This window comes from Podarcis muralis, chromosome 1 (assembly GCF_964188315.1).
Source record: "Podarcis muralis chromosome 1, rPodMur119.hap1.1, whole genome shotgun sequence".
In the NCBI taxonomy this organism is placed as follows: Eukaryota; Metazoa; Chordata; class Lepidosauria; order Squamata; family Lacertidae; genus Podarcis; species Podarcis muralis.
The window spans coordinates 58,966,681-58,986,950 of NC_135655.1; the positions used below are offsets into that span (position 1 = coordinate 58,966,681).

The 20,270-nt window shown below is 43.0% G+C and overlaps 1 protein-coding gene across 2 annotated transcripts in view; it reads right to left on the bottom strand.

The window, feature by feature from the left end:
• NADSYN1 (NAD synthetase 1) overlaps nt 1–20,270 on the bottom strand; it is a 33,068-nt gene that overhangs the window by 11,180 nt on the left and 1,618 nt on the right. The window contains exons 2-13 of one of the 2 annotated variants that reach the window (XM_028728829.2): nt 19,595–19,655; nt 18,558–18,674; nt 16,147–16,200; nt 15,770–15,859; nt 14,389–14,440; nt 9,105–9,193; nt 7,576–7,693; nt 5,600–5,731; nt 5,069–5,143; nt 4,752–4,876; nt 2,658–2,706; nt 842–944 (exon numbers count right to left, since the gene is read on the bottom strand). In XM_028728829.2, the coding sequence (XP_028584662.2) occupies nt 842–944; nt 2,658–2,706; nt 4,752–4,876; nt 5,069–5,143; nt 5,600–5,731; nt 7,576–7,693; nt 9,105–9,193; nt 14,389–14,440; nt 15,770–15,859; nt 16,147–16,200; nt 18,558–18,674; nt 19,595–19,655 (1,065 nt within the window). The remainder of the gene's footprint in view (nt 1–841; nt 945–2,657; nt 2,707–4,751; nt 4,877–5,068; nt 5,144–5,599; nt 5,732–7,575; nt 7,694–9,104; nt 9,194–14,388; nt 14,441–15,769; nt 15,860–16,146; nt 16,201–18,557; nt 18,675–19,594; nt 19,656–20,270) is intronic. The other variant, XM_028728835.2, reaches the window with a different exon arrangement.

Consider the following 20,270-nt stretch of genomic DNA (forward strand, 5'->3'; position numbering starts at 1 on the left):
ATAAAGGAGCTCAATTTGCTTTTGGTTCTAACACACCAACAACACAATCCTATGCATGTTTAGTTGGACATAAATCCCACTGTGTTCAACAAGACCTACTTCCTTAGTTGTGTATGTTTTAAGATTGCAGTCTTAAGCAATTTGGGAGTATGATTCTAAGCTGTGCTGATTACAGCATAACACACTGTGTGACTCAAAAGATCAAAAAGAATTGTTTCCATTATTTTGAACACTATAAAGGGGGCTAGGCCAAATTAAAAGTATTGACTCCCTCTTGTTCCAGAGTCTTGTAATCTAGTTCCCGCTCTGTAAAACAGATCCCACCTTTATCTAAAGCATAGACTCTAAGTGCAAGATATACTTTGAAAGACATTTTCAAAACTGTTTTGCTTAGAACACTGAGGTTTCTTGAAAGCTCCTCAGGAGGATCTCAGCAAGAAGGCCACTAATGCGGGACTACCTTCTCTGAAAGACAACATGCTTAGACTACTGAACTTCCTCTGCAACATACAACTTCAGGGGAATATACTACTACTGACCTAGACAGACGAGTGGTCTGACTCAGTCTAAGTCAGCTTCATACATTCAGCAAACTGATCGGAACTGGAAAGAGTTCCTGGAAAGTTTGAAAACAAATTCTTTGTAAAAACATCCCCAGCATCTACAGCAGGGATGGGGAAGCTGTGGCCCTCCAGATGTTGGTGGACTACAACTCCCATCATCCCTCACTAGCTATGCTGGCTAGGGCTCATGAATGCTGGAGTCTAACAACATCCAGAGGATCACATCTCTGATCTACATAGCTAACCTCCGGTCATCACAGCTATTCATGTGCACTTACTTCCATTCTGTACTGCATAACAAACCTGAAGACACATGGAGTACACAACGCAGGCTGCAGAAGAACTGTCCACGCCACCACTAAGTGGCAAAAGAAATCCTCCCTTAACGAATTGCAACAGAGTGGGGAAAGAAAGAAAGAAAACAGAACAGTGTTGGCAACCATGTATCTGACTATTCAGCCCACCGCTGCACAAACTATATATCCACCCTAATCTTATTCACTTCTGGCCAGCTGTGGTCCCAAGTCTCCCTTCTCACATCAGAATTAAAATGCATACCTTTTCTCATATGATTTTGGAAAGTGCAAGGGGAGAGGTGACAAAACAAGGCCTCTTCCGTCATTTGGCTGAGAACAACTCCCATTTGACTCTACCCTTCTCAGAATTTATTTCTGCTGTGCTCCTTCCGGATAATAATATTGTTACATAATGACTATCATCATCATAATCAATTTATCATTCACCTTCTAAGCAACCACCTCAAGGTGATGTACACAGAAGATAACAAAAATATCCAATACGTTTGTGAACGGCATGAAACAGTTGGTACCGGAATGCCTTCCTCATTCCTTTCCCCTTATGTATCACGTCTCTTATACTGTAAGGCTGCGATCCTAACCCTAATAAAATTTACTTCTAAATAGATATGGGTGGAATAGCACTGTAGGCATTTTGTTTTGTTTCCGGCTGATTTACTTGGAAGCAGCCATATTACCAGAAATGTAGTGAACATGGAGTGTACTGAACATGTGGTTCTGAAGTAGGGGTGGGAAACTGGCACAATGATTTAGCTGAATACCACCCATCGACTCCGTATTCATTATCAGGCAATTCAAGGTGCTAGTGCTTTCCTTTAAAAGGCCATACCGGCCCCAAGTATCAGAAGAGGCACCTCCTCCCACACCAAGTTGTCTATGCACTATGATAGTCCAAGGTGGTCCTTCTCTGCGTTCCATCTTTAGGAAAAGTACATCATTTATATGCAAGAGAGATGGTTTTGTCTATGGTGGCAACACAACTATATAACGCCCTCCTGAGGCAAATATGCATGGCATCAACAATGTATTCTTTCTGGCACTGGATTAAAACCTTTTTACTTACCCAGGCATTAAATTTTTTTATTTTTGTCCAGTTAAGTGGTTTTATTCCTCTTAAATTTTGTTGTTGGTTTGTATTTTTGTAATTGGGTGCTTTTTTAAAAAGTGTGCACTGCCCTGAAGTCCACTTTTTGGACAAAGGGCACTTCATTGATTTTTAAGATAGAGTAATTATATAATAAAGCTGCCTGCATATGAATATAATTTAAAAAAATAAAAGAAGTGTGTCAGCACAGCAAATCCCTATTCATGGCAAGCAAAACTGTGTCCTGCTTCCAAGGCAATTCACCAAGCTTATCTTTACTGATTTCCCCCAACTGTCTCCTTAACTTTAAGACATTAGGGGCTGTGGAATACTATGAACGGGGGGAAATCAAGCAGATCAAATTAAGTCAAAACATCTTTAAAGAGTAAAAAACACTCCATAAACACCAGTTTTGCTACCTATTTCAGAAAGAAACAAGAATGGGCAACCTGCAATTCTAAGCTAAAAGTATCTTCATCTCAAAATCCATGCAGACTCTCCATTAAACTTCTTTAAATAAAAAAATCAGCCTTCCCCAACCCGGTGCCCCCAAGATATTTTGAACTCTGAACTCTGATCAGTTCATGTCAGCACAGCTAATAGTCAGGGATGATGAGTTGTAGTCCAATTTTTTTGAAGGGCATAAGATTGGGGAAGGCTAATTTAGTTGAATGAGGGAGTAGAAGTCTTTACCTGTTTACTGCGCCGTAAATAGTCCCAAAGCCAACATGCAGGGCCAAGGCTGAAAGCAAAAGAGCACCTGTTTCAAAATGACTGAGGAAAGAAGGCATATTCTCACAAAATCATTGGAGCTTCTCCTGGGATTGCACCTTGGCAGCCCCTATATTTTATTATGAATTTCATCGTCTCTATTTACATTGCGCACGCACACGCACGCACACACACACACACACACAAAACTGACAGCACAATCCTGTGCATATTTACTCAGAAATAAGCTCCAATGAAATCAATGTGACTTATTTCAAGGTAGGTGTCACAGGGTTACAGAGCAAGTTACTTAAACTGGTCAATGCTATCGAGAACCATGAAGAGGACTAGGAGAATGAGCACGGTCACACTCCATCAACAAATGTCTTCAACCTGGGTGACCAAGGCAGTTTCAGTGTCGTGACAGGGACATGAACTCAGACTGAAATGGATCCAGGCATTTCATTTCAGTTATGAAGGGCACATTTAGATATAAACCACAGCTTTGCTCTTTCAACAGATATACCAACAGTTAGTGAGATGGGCTGGGGGAACTGTTCCTTTTTCAGAACTGAGCAATGATTGCATCCTATCCATACCCTAGTGCTAAAATCATGGAAAAAGAGGCCTGCAAGATGCTTATTTTATTTTTATTTTATTTGTATCCTACCAAAGGAGCTCAGGGAAACATACATGGTTCTCTCACACACATGTGTACACAAATAAACAATTTTGTCCTCACAGGGTAGATTATGCTGGGCCAAGGTCACCCACTGACCTCCACTGTTGAGTAGGGATTTGAACCTGGGCTTCCCAGTCTTAGTCTGATATTATTATTATTATTATTATTATTATTATTATTATTATTATTATTATTATCCCACCCAACTAGCTGGATTTTCCCAGCCACTCTGGGCAGCTTACAGCATATTAAAAATTGTAAAACATCAGACATTAAAAATTTCCTGATACAGGGATGCCTTCACATGTCTTCTAAAAGTCAGATAGTTGTTTATTTCCTTGACATCTGAAGGGAGGGTGTTCCACAGGGTGGGCGCCACTACTGAGAAGGCCCTATGCCTGGTTCCCTGTAACCTCACTTCTCGCAGTGAGGGAACTGCCAGAAGACCCTCAGAGGAGGACTTTAGTGTTCGGGTTTAATGATGGGGGTGGAGATGCTCCTTCAGGTATACCCGCTATATTCCCAATTATTCAACCAAATCCTTAATCTATCCTACAGAACGACCTTACACTGTTACATGTGCTCTTCAGAACTAGGTTCAGATCACAGTCCTACATATGCTTGCTTAGAATGAGCACAAATGAGCAGAAGCTTCTGGTAGCAAGGGTCTGAAATGTCCAAGCAACGGATACTTCACATGTGGCTTCTATCTGTATTTTATTTCAGGAAGTCAATTCCTCTGAAAAAAATTCCATTTAAATGTGTCTAGTATTGATGTGCCTATCCATTTTAATTTTCAGAACTTTTGAACACAATAGGAAAGGGTGAGGGAAGGCTATATTGTAGTACATAATTTTCACTTTCCATAAGAATACTTAAGGCATTAAAAATAATCATAGAAAAATGGAATTGGAAGGTAGACTGTACAAAAATGAAGGTTGGAAAAAAGTCTGTAAGAAGGATTCTGTCATTGTTCACCACATTTCACTACAATGTCCGCTTAGCAGAAGGCTGAGGCTCAACAGTGTTCAGTTATGGAGAATGGAAATGTTGCTTGCTATTAAGTTCCAAACTGCTCCAAAGCTATCAACCTTGGAGGGAAACTTGCAGAAATATCAGCCTTGAAAATGAGCACACTTTGTAGAACACTTTGTTCAGAAGTTCAATATCTCATTTTTAAATCTCCGATAAGGATAATTAATGATTTCTTTCCCTGCTCTAAAGACACATGGCTGATCTAGTAAAGGGGGTGGGGGAGTCCAGGGGTACAAACTAAGGCTTTTCGGACTGATCATGGAGGGGAAAAGTGGAGTGGTGCGGTCCAACTCTGCTCTGTTTGCATCAGACAGGGAGATGTTATACAAGGAGACAGGCTTCTTCCTAATTTTGCCTACCTGATCTCTTCCTCAGGACTATGATACCTCCACTGGATTGGCTCGCTCACAGGTGTACATACGTCATCAAAACATGACAGGGCAAAATTTACTTTTATTCTATGGTAAGGAGTCACTCTGCTTCCCTGTTCAATTAAAACGGAAAAAGAGAAGGTTCAGAAAACAAGAGGCATTTTACCTGTAGAAAAGCAGGCTGTTTTCTTAAATTCTGGAATACAGTATCTGTCTAGATGCTTTAGTTTTAGCTCAAATTGGCTGTAGTTTCTAACCTAACAAACACCTTGTGAGGAGGGGAATCACATATAAGAAATTCTTACTGCTAAGTTTCGAGAGGATATTTCCGCCCTGTAACTTCTGACATCTTCCAAGTCCAGTGTGGCAGTCAACACTTCCTAAAAAACGACAGCGATATCAACCTGTAATAAGGTACTGAGTTTACAGAACCTATTTTGATGTGTTTTCTCATTTAAACTAAAGGCACAAGAATTTCTAACATACTTTTACTTTGAATGTAGTAAATAAAGCTCCCATTATGCACTCACACTAACACACAGGAGTGTCCTTTTAAGAATATTTTGCAGCACTCTCAAGCACAATTCCTAGAAGTGAGCACCTTCTTCTGTGCCAGCATTTAAACACCAACTGAAAACTTTTGTAGTCCACCAGGCCTATGCAGGCAATTAAGAGTACAGTACGTCTTCCACAACTGATGTTTGTTATTAACTTGTTTCTTTATTATTTTACTGTTCTGTTCTGTTTTGTTTTGTTTTATACTGATGTAAACCACTGTGAGATATTTTTATGATACATTAGTATATTAAAATTTAATGAATAAATAAATGCATTACCACATCATCCAGAGAAAACTGAAGTCCTTGAGCAACAGTGTCTCCATTCATAGAGATCATAGCACAGCCGTCATAATACAGACGATCGCCATCACAGCCTTTCTGGTTAGCCATGACATATATCCCACCATTCTAAAAAAGCATGCACACACATATTATTAAAAAGACAATTCAGCCCATATGTCACTAACTGCCACAATAACATTAACCTTTTAAATAACATAGCAAAAAAATTCTTTCCATTCTACTTTTAGAGAGCTGCTGTGAGTAACTTATGGGAAGCCACATTTTTGTCCATCAACAGAATGCTTCATCAACAAGTGCCCTCAAAGTAAGTCCCATAACAGCAAACAAAGCCATATTATTACAAATTCACAGAACACAATTAAAACATCAACATTAAAGCATCGACAACAGGCATAGGCAAACTCTGGCCCTCCAGATGTTTGGGACTACAATTCTCATCATCCCTGACCACTGGTCCTGTTAGCTAGGGATGATGGGAATTGTAGTCCCAAACATCTGGAGGGCCAGAGTTTGCCTATGCCTGATCAATAACAAAGCCCCCCCCCACACACACCAGTGGTATAATACCAGGCAGATTCAAGGCATGCTCAAAACAATCTAACCACAGCTCCAGAAGCTAGAAAAAACAAGCAAGTCTTCACCAAGTGATGCAATCTCTATCAGTGTTGTGGCCACCTATGCCTCCAGGGCAGGGAGCTCTGCAGCTGGCGCGCCACTACAGAGAACGACCTACTCTAAGGTCCCTGCACAGCAAGCTAAATGTACTGGTGAGACCACAAGCAGGAGTCCCTGTCCCATATCTCGGAGCTTGGGCTGGCTGATATGGGGAGAAGTGCTCTGTCACATACCTAGGCCTGGAGTCATTCAGAACTCTATGCATTAAGAGTTATCACCCTGAACTGGGCCTGGTAACAGAGAGGCAGCCAGCGCATATTGCACAAAGTAGATGTTCTATGAAATTGCACAGAAGTGCCTGTCAGTACTCTGGTGGCTGCATTCTACACTAGCATCTCCAGACTGTCTTTAAGGGTAGTCCTGCCTTGTCTAGTAGTCTAGCTCCAATATGTTTAATAGGAGCATCAGCGTAAAGGCAAGGCAGTTCTCAACAAGTCCTTACAAACAACTGGGGCCGCCCATGCCAACCCAAGTTAACAAGCAGTGGGAAGTTCTTTCACAATACCAGCTCTGCAAATATGAAAGCGAAAAGGCCTAGTATTTTGCTTTCACCCACACAACTCAGCCACTTGCTTCTCCCCACACAATCTGCTCCTGGTTACAGAATTATGTAAAGAAGTCGGGGAGGTTGTGGGAGCCAGACATCAAATACAGATACTTTTCAAAGAACCATAGCTCATTTCCATGATCAAGAGGGAAACTTTGCCAAATTGCTGCGATCAGAAAAATAACTTCTGGCCACTGCAGAGTATCTCAGTTTACAAGAGAATCCATACTGAAGGAAGATATTAAGTAATCAGTTTTTTTGTGGAAATTTATCCTGTGTTTCCTTGTCAGGGTTCCAAAAACTGATCATCTGCTTAAAGCAGGGATGGCCAAACTTGGCCCTCCATCTGTTTTGGGACTACAATTCCCATCATCCCTGACCACTGGTCCTAGGGATGATGGGAGTTGTAGACCCAAAACAGCTGGAGGGCCAAGTTTGGCGATCGCTGGCTTAAAGGTAACTACCATGGCCAGGGTTTCTTTCTTTTCACAAGCACTAAAATCAAGTCCCAGGTTATAAAGGATAATTCAACATGACTACACTTTACAGATTATGATCTGAAGACAGATGATGAAGCAGCCTTGCTGGCCCCAAGGAAGTCTGACTCTGGGAACAGAGACTTTTGGGCAACACTACATTTGCCACCTTGAATTATATTGATTAGATATCAATGTCACACACACCATTTAATAAAAAATCAGGTAAAATGTGGGGATATTTGACCTACCTTAGCTGTTGCAAAATTTACCAATTCCACTCGGGTATTAGCTTTTTGCAATACATGGTGACTCGCTGAAGAATTTGTGAAGATCTCCACTCCATCAATTCCCATTTCAATGTGAGGACTATGAAATTGAGGAACCACAAATTAAGTGAAAAGTTTGCAGCTGTGTGCGATCCAAAATTTGCATTGTGCTACTGGATCAAAATTTAGCGCAGCAACAGCTTGCTGTTTGACTGCATGGAAAATGCAGTTTCGCTGCCACCAAAGTGCTCTTCTAGGGAACAGATGTTCAGGTACAACTAATATACCCATACAGAAAATGCCACTTACGCCATTACTGCATGAGTAGAGTACGCAGCAAGGCGGATGAAGTCTTCATTTGGAAACCCTCATCTATGTGAGTGTTGCCCACTCTTTGGTAAGAGTGCCTCTCATCAAGTCCAATGTATGAGATAGTGCCACCAATCTAAGCGCTGCAGCCAGTGTGCAACGTCCCACATGCCTTGTAGCTTTACACCAGGTTTAGGCAAACTCCGGCCCTCCAGATGTTTGGGACTACAATTCCCATCATCCCTAGCTAACAGGACCAGTGGTCAGCGATGATGAGAATTGTAGTCCCAAACTTCTGGAGGGCAGGAGTTTGCCTATGCCTGCTTTACACTGAATCAAATGTTTATGGATGACTGAGCTCCATATATTGACTTTAGAAAAGTCAATTTACGAATGCCAAGCCCATGCTTACCTTATAAAGTAATTAAGAAAAACTATTGTGCAAATATGAAATGTAAACTGAAGCTCTGGTAAAAACATGGGCATAGTCTATGAGCACCTCAAGCTACATGAATCATAGATACAGTACACTCTGATTTAATGATTTACTGATGCTTGTTATCAGATATATTTTTATGCATACAGAGTTATTGTTACTACCATCATTCTTTCTATTATTATGGTTTAAGTTTGGTATTTATGATCAGTGACTTTGGATATGAACATTTATTTCCTCAAATTAGAAAAGCTCAACCGCCCCCACCCCCACCCCCACATGAAATTACTAAATACAGTGGTACCTTGGTTTAAGAACAGCCCTGTTTACGAACTCCGCAAAACCAGAGGTAGTGTCCCAGTTTGCGAAGTTTACCTCAGTCTAAGAATGGAATCTGAACGATGGAAGGGCACCGGCGGTGGGAGGCCTCATTAGGGAAAGCGTGCCTCGGTTTAAGAACGGTTTCGGTTTAAGAATGGGCTTCTGGAACAGATTAAGTTCGAAAACCGAGGTACCACTGTATTCAGTGTATAAAACAAGCAATAAACAATTTAAGGACATTTGTGGATACAGAAATATCTACAATGAAAGCTTAAGTTCTCCATATTGCCATCTTATTGATTAACCTGACTTGTTCTCTAGAATGTTCCACATAGAGAGAGAGAGGGTGAAGGGGGTCTTCAATGTTAACTGCAAAATTGATTTGGATTTTATTTATTTTAGCAGCTTTGGGAATCCTCTCCAAACCTTAATTCACCTCTCTTACCTGACTGGTGTCCACAGTTCTTCACAGATTTCACTTCCTATGCAGGTATCTAAAGTTGCCAGAACTGCATCACCAAATGGGACACTTTCCTAAGACAAGCAAGGAGTGAGGATGGGCCATTGGAATAGGAAAAAATAATGTGATTGACCAACATACAAAATTATCCATCTAAAGCTGTGATAAAGGCATTTATTGTATGCAATTTGACTCACAATACCCTAATAAAAACACCTCTCAAAAAGGTTATGAAACTAGAGTTTACATCATTTATATTTTTTTAGTTGGAACATACTGTACCATAACACAGGGATGGCCAATTATAATCCAAGTCACAAGATGTAATATTGGGCACAGTAGCTCTCAGCTACAAAACATGTCAGGAAATTAAGCTCTGGAAACTGCGCTTCTGAAAGGCATGTTTCTGATCCCTTAACCAAGATAAAAGGTATCACAAGTGGACTATGGGGTTTCACAATTCCTCCTCACAGGGTCTCCTGCCCTTCTCTCCAATCAGTCTAGCGTTAACTTTTAATGTTAAGCAAGGTTTTAGTTTAAATCAGATAATTTAAACTTGCTTCAAACCCTGGTCTGAAAGTGAATCCAGATGAGCAACAGCTATGGTTAAGGGCTATGCTAACATAACCGTTGTTTTAAGGCTAATGGAATTAAATGAGAGTTGCCAACACGACAACCACAGAGGCCTTCACTATTACCCTCAGGGTCCCCTCTTCCTGCAGAATCTAGCCAGAAGAATAGGATATGGTGTGGCACCCACAACAATTCACCCGATTTGCAAATGTGCCCATGGTCTCCAAAAGCCCCTATGGCTTGTTTTACATGAGCTTTCATTTTAAATTTGTACACTGCAGAAACTGCCTTTTTGGCAAGAGAATACAGTGTAGAAATACTGAGGTAACATTTATTCAGGAAAATTTGAAGTGCAAGGCTATGCATGTCCCATTAACAGAAATGATACATGAGTTTTCAATCAACTTTAGTTTTTGAATTTATTTATATTCCAAATATAAGAACATAGAAAGGAGAACAAAAATCACCAGTTAGCACCTGTAACATCAAACCGCTAGTATCTAAACCTTGGGACTCGGCAACATTTGTAAAGATAAAGCGCTTTATATGCATTATAACACCAGATGGCGCTGTGGAGTCCCATTTTTCGCCACCAGAACTTCCCTGTACAGTGGTACCCCGCAAGACGAACGCCTCGCAAGACGGAAAACCCGCTAGACGAAAGGGTTTTCCGTTTTGGAGGCGCTTCGCAAAACGAATTTCCCTATGGGCTTGCTTCGCAAGACGACAGCCCATAGGGAAATCTCCGGGACAGCGGGGAAGCTTGTCTTCCCCACTGTCCTTGGACCTCCTCCCGTCGCCAGGCTTCGGAAGGCTGCTCCGAAGCCTGGCAGGGGGGCGGAGAGGTTTTTAAAAAACCCCGGGACAGCGGGGGACTTCTCCGCTGTCCGGGGCGATTTTAAAACGCTGCCGTCCCGGGGGAGCAAAGTCTTTCGCCCCCCGCCCGCCTTCAGAAGAGGTCCTGGACCTCTTCTGAAGGCGGGCGGGGGGCGAAAGACTTTGCTCCCGCCTGCCTGCCTTCCCGGGAGAGCGGAGAACGCTCCGCTCTCCCCGACGGCTTTTGAAGGCAGGCGGGGGGAGCAAAGACTTTCGCCCCCCGCCCGCCTTCAGAAGAGGTCCTGGACCTCTTCTGAAGGCGGGCGGGGGGCGAAAGACTTTGCTCCCGCCTGCCTGCCTTCCCGGGAGAGCGGAGAACGCTCCGCTCTCCCCGACGGCTTTTGAAGGCAGGCGGGGGGGGAGCAAAGACTTTCGCCCCCCGCCCGCCTTCAGAAGAGGTCCTGGACCTCTTCTAAAGGCGGGCGGGGGGCGAAAGACTTTGCTCCCGCCTGCCTGCCTTCCCGGGAGAGCGGAGAACGCTCAGCTCTCCCCGACGGCTTTTGAAGGCAGGCGGGGGGGGGGAGCAAAGACTTTTGCCCCCCGCCCGCCTTCAGAAGAGGTCCAGGACCTCTTCTGAAGGCGGGCGGGGGGCAAAAGTCTTTGTCCCCCCTGCCTTCCTTCCCAGGGGGGCGAAAGTCTTTGCTCCCCCGGGACGGCAGCATTTTAAAATCGCCCCGGACAGCGGAGGACTTCTCCGCTGTCCGGGGTGATTTAAAAGCCCCTGGGAAGGCAGACAGGGGGGACAAAGACTTTTGCCCCCCGCCAGCCTTCAGAAGAGGCTCTGCCGCAGACGAGCATAGCATAGTGCTGAAATGCTTCCACCATCATACGACTGATCTTACGTCCTTCTTCAGGCTACCACCCAAAACATTAAATCGAAATGAATATACTTACGGTGCCCCCTGGTATAATTCTCAGTGTAAACAAGCAAGACAGCGCCTCCGTGCTATATATAATGTATATAAGACCTCTGATGCAGTTACTCTGCCAGCTAGTTATGCACAAGCCAAGCTAGTTTACAAACGCACGCAGAAAATTGCCAAACGTGAGTGGCAACACAATCGATGGCAGGCTTTGATTACTGCTGCAAAATCACACAGATCCAGGGAATTCTGGTCTTTGATCAACAGAAGGGCGAGGAAATACCCAAGGGCAGTCATCCCTGCACCGACATGGGAACTGTTCCTGAAGAAATGCTTCTCACAGGCAGATGCTCCCTCCGACCACCTGACGCATCTGTTTACCCACCTACCTATTTGGCCCTCCACTGATCCTGACGAAATAGCCAAGCTAATAGCTCAGCTGAAACCGGGTAAAGCCCCAGGGCCCGATCTGATCCCTGCTGAAGCCATTAAACTACACCCAAAATGGTGGGCTGGCATCTTGGCCAAAACCTTCGATGCAATCAACGCTTCTGGCCTCATCCCCAAAATATGGAAGGAGGCCATTATAGTACCAATTCATAAAAAAGGTTCTCCAATGGAGCCGGAAAACTACCGTAACATCAGCCTCCTTTCGATCATAGGGAAAATTTATGCCAGCTTTTTGCTGACTAAACTACTGCGATGGGTAGATGAGACTAATCAGATTGGCCACGAACAAGCAGGGTTCAGAATTAAACGCTCTACAACCGATCATGCGATAGTTCTTTACCATCTGGCACGAAAGTACTCCTCTCCCCCCCGGGGCTACCTCTGCGCTGCCTTCTTAGACCTAAAGGCAGCCTTTGACAGCGTTCCTAGAAATATTCTATGGGAGAAACTTGCGAAACAGGGCATTGATAGAAGACTCCTATGGCTTATAAGTCAGCTCCACGAAGGTAACCTTGCTAGAGTGAGACTTACTCCTGCGGGCGACCTCACTAATTCGATACCAATAAACAAGGGAGTGCGCCAAGGATGTATATTGGCTCCCTGTCTATTCAACCTATTCATCAGCGACATGCGAGCATCCCTAGTTAACTCATCTCCAAGTACACACGCGCCTAGACTTGCGGACTACCGCTGCCCTCTCCTTTTATATGCGGACGACGCGGTAATTCTATCTTATACACGTGTTGGACTAACCAGAGCTTTGAAGATCTTTGCCACGTATTGTCAACTCAACCAATTAACCATCAACCATGCTAAATCCAAGATCCTGATTTTCTCCAGAAGCCGGAGATTATACGAATGGAAGCTTGGCGGAGCAAAAATTGAGCAAGTCCTAAAATTTCAATACCTAGGAGTTATTTTTCAACACAATTTGGGGTGGAAAGCTCAAATTCAACACCTACTTAACAAGGCTAAAACTCTGTCATATGCGCTCCTCCGATTCTTTTTTTCGGATGGAGCTTTGCATGTTCCCTCGGCCCTAAAGGTGTTCAAGGCAAAAGTGGTTGCCGTGCTGGCCTATGCTGCCCCGCTTTGGGCCGTGATGACAGACCTTGCTCCTCTTGAGACACTGCAAAATCAATTCCTGCGTCGGCTCCTAATGCTCCCCCTGTGCGTAAGTAACGCAGCCATGCGACTAGAACTGAAGATCGCATCCTTAGAAACCTGCCTGTGGAAGCAAGTCTTCAATTATTGGTTATCATTGTGGCATAGATTACCAAACCACTACCTTGTCCAATGCTTATGGCGAGATGAATTCTCTAGCCTTTGGACTAGTAGAATTCATGCCAAACTCCTGAGTTACGGAATCTCTCCTTCAGATTCCCTAAAACTAGACCAAATTACTGCTCAAAGACTGATCCGCCAAAGACTGGATGACATCGATCTACAGCGAAACTATATGCTGGGGGGAGGTGTTTGTTCGCCCCAGAACATTGGTATCACTTTAACTTACTGCGTTCCATCATACCTCTCCTCCCTTTCGACTGTTGCCCATAGACTGGCCTTCACCAAAGCGAGGTTCAACGTTTTTCCCTCCAACGTCCTGAGACATAGATTCTCAAAGGGCCAAGCTCCCGCCACGTGCGAATGCGATAAGGAGACGCCGGAGTCGCTCCAGCACATCATGTTCACTTGCCCCCTGTTCAATGTGCCACGGGCAAATTTGTTGGGATCAATCATACAGAAACTAGAGGGTACCCCACCAAAATTCCACCTTGCCCAAATCTTGCAGGATAAGGATACTCATACGACCCTGAAAGTGGCAAGGTTCCTGGTCGCTGTCCTTACCCAAAAGCGACGCCAAGGAGCACTACAAGCTAACTAAGGCGTAGTATGCCATTCTATTTTATAGTATTTTAGTGTTATTGTGGTGTTTTAGCGGCTGTTTTTTTTTTTTCTTCCCACGTACACAACCTGTTATTTATGTGTTGTTTTTACTTGTATGGGCCTATGGCCGTAATAAATATTATTGTTATTGTTATTGCTGGCGGGGGGCAAAAGTCTTTGTCCCCCCTGCCTGCCTTCCCAGGGGCTTTTTAATCGCCCCGGACAGCGGAGAAGTCCTCCGCTGTCCGGGGCGATTTTAAAATGCTGCCGTGGGGGGGGGGAGCAAAGACTTTCTCCCCCCCCCCAGCCTTCAGAAGAGGTCGGGGGACAGATTGTCCCCGGACCTGGTCTGAAGTCGGTTTCCATAGGAACGCATTAATTGATTTTCAATGCATTCCTATGGGAAACCGTGCATCGCAAGACGAAAAACTCGCAAGAAGAAAAAACTTGCGGAACGAATTAATTTCGTCTTGCGAGGCACCACTGTATTAAGTTTACAATGCGTTTAACTGAATCGCTTCTTTGACGTGACTAGATCCAGCCATGGTCAACAGTCAAAGGTGGTGGATTTTATTATTATTATTATACTGCTATCCCCCATATGTATCAAAGCATTGTACCTGAACTGTTATCTCTTGTATCATCCTGGGAGGAAAATACTCTTCCACATGCCTAAAGGAGGGGTATGGGGGGGAAATTATGCGACAAATAAGCACTTAAACACACTTTTCAATATACTAAATTTTAACACACTGCCAAACCTCTTCAGCTAAAACTCTTTGACCAAAGAGGGGTTTAAAAATAAAAAATAAAAATCAAGTTAAAGCAGAAGCTTTTCATAAACGAGGCCTGCACAACTTGCAACTTACCAAGCCTGAGATCTATGGGTATAGGGTGGTATGCAAATTCAACAAATAATAATAATTTTAAAAGTCAAATGTAACTTTAATAATAATTATATTATATTAATAATAAATTTTTATTTGTATCCCGCCCTCCCCAGCCGAGGCTGAGCTCAGAGTGGCTAACATCATATAAACAACACAATAAGCATAAAAACAGAAATCAATTAATTAAAATCCATCTTAAAATTAATTCAGACAAGTTAAAATCTGGGCAGGTGACAATTATCAGGTTGGAACTGAGAGTGATTAATACTTGCCAGGACCAACTGTTTCCACTGATCTTACAAGGACCTGTGAGTGGGTTGGGGGCCTCCTTCGGGCTTGTTTTATACAAAGGAAAGTAAGTCAAACTGCATCCTGCCCAAAAACCTGGCGGAACAGCTCTGTCTTGCAGGCCCTGTAGAAAGATGTCAAATCCTGCAGGGCCCTGGTCTCTTGTGGGAGAGCATTCCACCAGGCCGGGGCCACAGCCGAAAAGGCCCTGGCTCTAGTCAAGGCCAGTCTAATTTCCCTAGGGCCCAGGATCTTCAAGGTGTTGTTGTTAGCAGACCATAAGGTCCTCCATGGGGCATACCAGAAGAGACGGTCCCATAGGAATGCGGGCCCTAGGCCGTTTAGGGCTTTAAAGGTTAAAACCAGCACCTTAAACCTGATCCTGTACTCCCCTGGGAGCCAGTGCAGCTGGTATAGCACTGGGTGAATGTGATCCCACAGCGGGGACCCCATAAGGAGTCTCGCTGTGGCATTCTGCACCCGCTGGAGTTTCTGGGTCAGTTTCAGGGGCAGCCCCAAGGGCAGCTTTACAGCGTGAGAAGACAACCCTCCTGGCTTTGCAGTCCCATGCAAAGGACAAACACAGCCTTGGCGGGCTGCCATGCATGACTAGCATGCCACATGGTGCTCATGACAAAGTATTATACCAGGATGCAATGTCAGCATGGGTGCAATTCTGGCAATGATTTTAAAAAAAAATGTTTAAGACAAGCCACACAACAAAGCCTCCTGAAAGATCTTCTAACAGAGGTTTGGCATGATATACGTCAAGGAGCAACCCAATTCTCTAGAATGCCTATCACAATGAAGTATAGGAACTTGCCGTGATCTACTCCAAGGAGTGAACCATCGCATCTCCCGGTAGTTTCCTGTATTTGCCAGCGCCATCTTTGGTCGTATCAGAAGTATTTTCCTTGAATAAAACAAATAAAGCTACCATGAGGACATGCAGCGCAACAAAATGCAAACAAGGCCCTTGAGAAATGTTCTTTTACTGCAACCCAGCCAAAGTTAAGGTATTTTGAAATCTGCTTATTTCAACAGAGAACAATCAAACATATACTTAGGTCTAAGCATTAGTTTTTCCACTTTAAAAATGGGGATTAAATCTACACCTAAACACAAGCACACAGAGTATCCCAGAGAGGCACATTCTGAAAAAGAGAGGAAGAGTACTTTGATTGGAAAACAGTCACGTACTTGTTTAAGAAGATCACTCTGCAATTGTAGCGAACATTTCGGTGCATAACAGGCCTGCAGAAATAATAAAAATCAGTGTAATCAAGAGATGACATTCACATATATATGTATATGAGAGGACCTGAACAAAATAATGGAATTTTGAATATCTTTCACACACCTAGACTCTGATGCACTCAAAACGTCTCAGTTCTAGCACACACCAGAAATATTTCTCACTGTTGTCACTCTTCCTATTATCACCCCACCTTGCCAGAAACAGCCAATTCAGTGCTGCAGGCGTCCCCATTGCGTGCCCATCATCTAGGCAAGGCAAAACTAGATTCTAGCCTTCTGCAGATCCCACTTCATTTATATATGACTGAGCTTGTACAAATGTGCTCAGTTCTGGAGAAGAGGAATCTCTGTTAATCATTTCACCTTTTTTTTGAAAAAAAAACCTTTAAAAAACCCCAAATGGCTTCACCTTTCCTAATAGGGGAGTTGCTCCAGCCCCTTCATCATTTTGGCTATCCTGTTCTGCACCTTTTCCAGCTCAACAACATCTCTGCTGAAGTGTAGTGACCAGAAGTGTACACAATGGGCCATATTTAACTAACTGCACTAGGGGAAGCCAGCACAAGGATTCCTACCAACATGGTGGGAATTCCCCCTCATTCCCCCTCTCCATCCCTAAATCCGCTCTGAAGGGTTGGGGGAACCCCTGGAACAGATTTAGATGGTGTGCGACAGGAGGAGAGAAGGTTCAGCCACAAAAGGAAAATCCTTGCACTGACAGAACCATACCCTCAGCACAACATTGAATACAACCCAGTACTTCAAATGAGGGTCATACTGTTATGAAACAAACGTATAAAATAATGGTATGAAATACGGCACAGATGGGTGAACATGTATTTTTTTCCTTTTAACAAGGCTAAAGGGGTTAGAAGTCTAGTACTACCAAAAACTGCTGGAGTTGTCAAAAAACCAGCCGGAACAGGAAGACCAGGAGATAAGAACAGTGTGTACTTTGAAGGAAACAGCTGCAAAAAGAGAATGGAATGTGGAAACAAGGTCATGAAAAATAAAAAGTCGAAAGAGATATGAGAAGCCTGCATCCAGTGAAGAACAGAACCAAGTTAAAGAAGATGAAGTATATTGCCAGGACTCCCCGCTTTTAATCAAGACTAGTCGTGCAAGGGCTGCCCCCTCCATGTGCTTGCAAAAGTATGAATGAAATGAAAATAGCATCATGTACTGCTACGTTGTTAAGAGTTAATAATAACAAGTCAAAATTGTCCTTAGCTTCCTTCTTTACAAGACCCATACACTTTCAAGGCAATGATTTCATCACTCACTGGGATAAAATTGGCCACAATATCATACTTTCATATAAAAGCATAATCAAGTTGCTGGTTTCAGTCCCAATCCCTTTGCTAGTGATGCCTACCACATAATTTGTTTGTTTTTTCCCCCCACAGGGGCAGCAAACCAGGTCAACATTTTCACTGAGCTATCTCCCACAACCCCAATATTTTGCTGCTGCAATGTTACCAACCCGTCAGGGCATGTGTGAAGTCAGAACAATTGAGGGTTGTTGTTCTTTAGCCCCCACGTGCATCCTTTGCTTACAATGAACCACATTTGACATTTTAACACCCATTCACAGAGTTTGGAGAGATCTTTGTACAGCTCCACGCAACCCCTTTTTATTCTACCACCCTAAAGAATCTGGTATTATCAGCAAACCTGGTCACTGCACTGCTCACCCCTAACTCCAGACCAGTTATGAAGAAGTTCTGCTCCCAATACATTATTACTTCCTTTTCTGTTCACAGAACAGCATGGAGGAAATGAGGTCACAGAAAATAATTGAGAGGTTGTGCTGCATAGCAAAACAGGACATGCACGTGGCTAGGAATGCTACACATAGAGTACATATTTGTGACGAGCAGTGCATATGCTCAGCTTTGGCTGGGTCACTAGCTACAGTCATTCCTGGACCAGGGCAGCCTGATCTCAGTTGTCCACGCTCTAGTGTTCTGCTTGGACCACTGTAATGCATTGTATGTGGGGATGTATTTGAAGATGGTGCAGAGGCTGCAACTAGTACAAAATGTTTGGTAATTGAGGCAGCCCAATGGGAACATCTGTCACTGATCCTGAAAGCACTCCACTGGCTGTCAGCGAGCTACCAGGCCCAATTCAAAGGGTTAGTACTAGCATATTGTAACTGTTTTTAGGTATTTTTAACTGAAACTGTTGTTGGAATGTTTTTCCTGTTTTAGAATCCTTTTTTAAAAACAAAATGTGGATGTGTTTGCTACCCTGGGCTCCTTCCGGAGGAAGGATGAGGTATAAAGCCAATAAATAAACAAACCATGGATCTCAAGCTAATGTACGCACATTGTAATTACAAGGTAACTTACATTCCAACATCACAGATTATGTCTTGAGTAACAGGAGATTCCAAAAGTTTGGCCAGAACTTGAAATGAATGTAGAAGTGTATCAGACTCATAGTAATGATCAGAGCAGCCATATCCACTGCATGAAAACAAGAATCATATCGACAAACACATTATTTTCATACCAAGAAGGAAATTATGAGCTTTCGCAAGAGAAATTACCTAAAGCAGAACAACTTCATTATAGGCAATTGTACATTAATTGTACCAATTAACGTGAAGCAACCACTTGAACCAAGAATATATTATTAACTACATTTATATTACTCCAGTGGTAATTGACATTAAAGAAATAAGTATGTAGGATACAGAATTATTTCCTTTTTGTATTAAAATCTCTATTCCATCCTTCTGCTGTCCACGATCAAATCTGCTACTGGTTATGCTATTGGCATGAATGAGATGGCTCTCTTTCCCCTCCAACTACAACCCCCCCCCCTTTGCTCCACAAATGGACAGAAACAAGTTTGCACATTATTCCAGAAGGTAGAAGAGAAGTGTTGAGGACAATTAATCTCTTAAGGATAAATGTTTCAAACATTACATACCCCAACTCAAAAACCAGTAAGCATGGCAGTGTGTGTTAACACTGTCACCTTTAAAAGTGCTGATCACCTGTCTGAAGAGGTGAGCAGATGAAAACTGGCTTTCCCTTCTCCCATCTAAAGGCAGGAACAAGAGGGTGGAGTGTGATTCTGGTGACTAGTCGACTGCTCTGGATGCCACCCCTGCTAAGTTTGCACAGCACTGTATCTGAACAATTTTCAGAAGCAATGCAAAATAATATTTTACTTAAGTATGATTACAATAGCTATAGCTATGTACAGAAACATTTCAGTTACATTTACTTTGACATATTTCTAACATACTTGATATCCTTACTCCCCAAGGTTATGGAGGATTAGGAAAATCATATTTCTCTTTTTAACTGCAAAAGGACTACATGTCTTTTCAGCATGGAGGGTAATAAAAAATATGAAATGGTTAAGCAATTCTCACCAAATTTCAAGTTCTGGTCCAAGCCGGTATCCTGCTCCCTTCTGTTTAGCAATTTCAATACCTAGAATATCAAATTATAATTATTAATCTTTGGCAATCTCATGGAAGGGAAGAATCCTACATCTTCAAGTATAGCGACATGAATGATACGACTCAGTAGAGCACAAAAAATGGCAGCATGTGATGCCTCAATACAGCTTCCTCAGAATCTCGGGTTTTTTAAAGCAAATTCCCAGCTCTTATGGTTGTACAAAAAGTGCTTGAAAATACGTGAGCGCTCCATTTTGAAATCTCAAAAGCCAGAAACTATCAAGGCATTCAATAACTGAGAGGACGTGCTACATGCAAATTGTCATCAGCATCAGTTTTTCTTGGTACAGAATATTTTCTTTTTCCAGTGGGGTACTTACTGCCCTATGTACAACTCAGATTCACAGAACTGTTTTAACTGCAATCAGTGGAGAACACTGGTGCATGAAATGGCTATCACAGAGCAATAACTATGCACTGAGCTCTCTTACAGCTTACACAGAACATACAAGCTTTACAAATTATAAGAAATGTCCTTCTGGATCAGACCGAAGGATTAGCTAGTCCAGCATCCTGTTCCCCAGTCACCAACCAAATGCCTGCAAGAAGCCTACAAACAGAACTTGACCACAACAGCCTTTTCCTG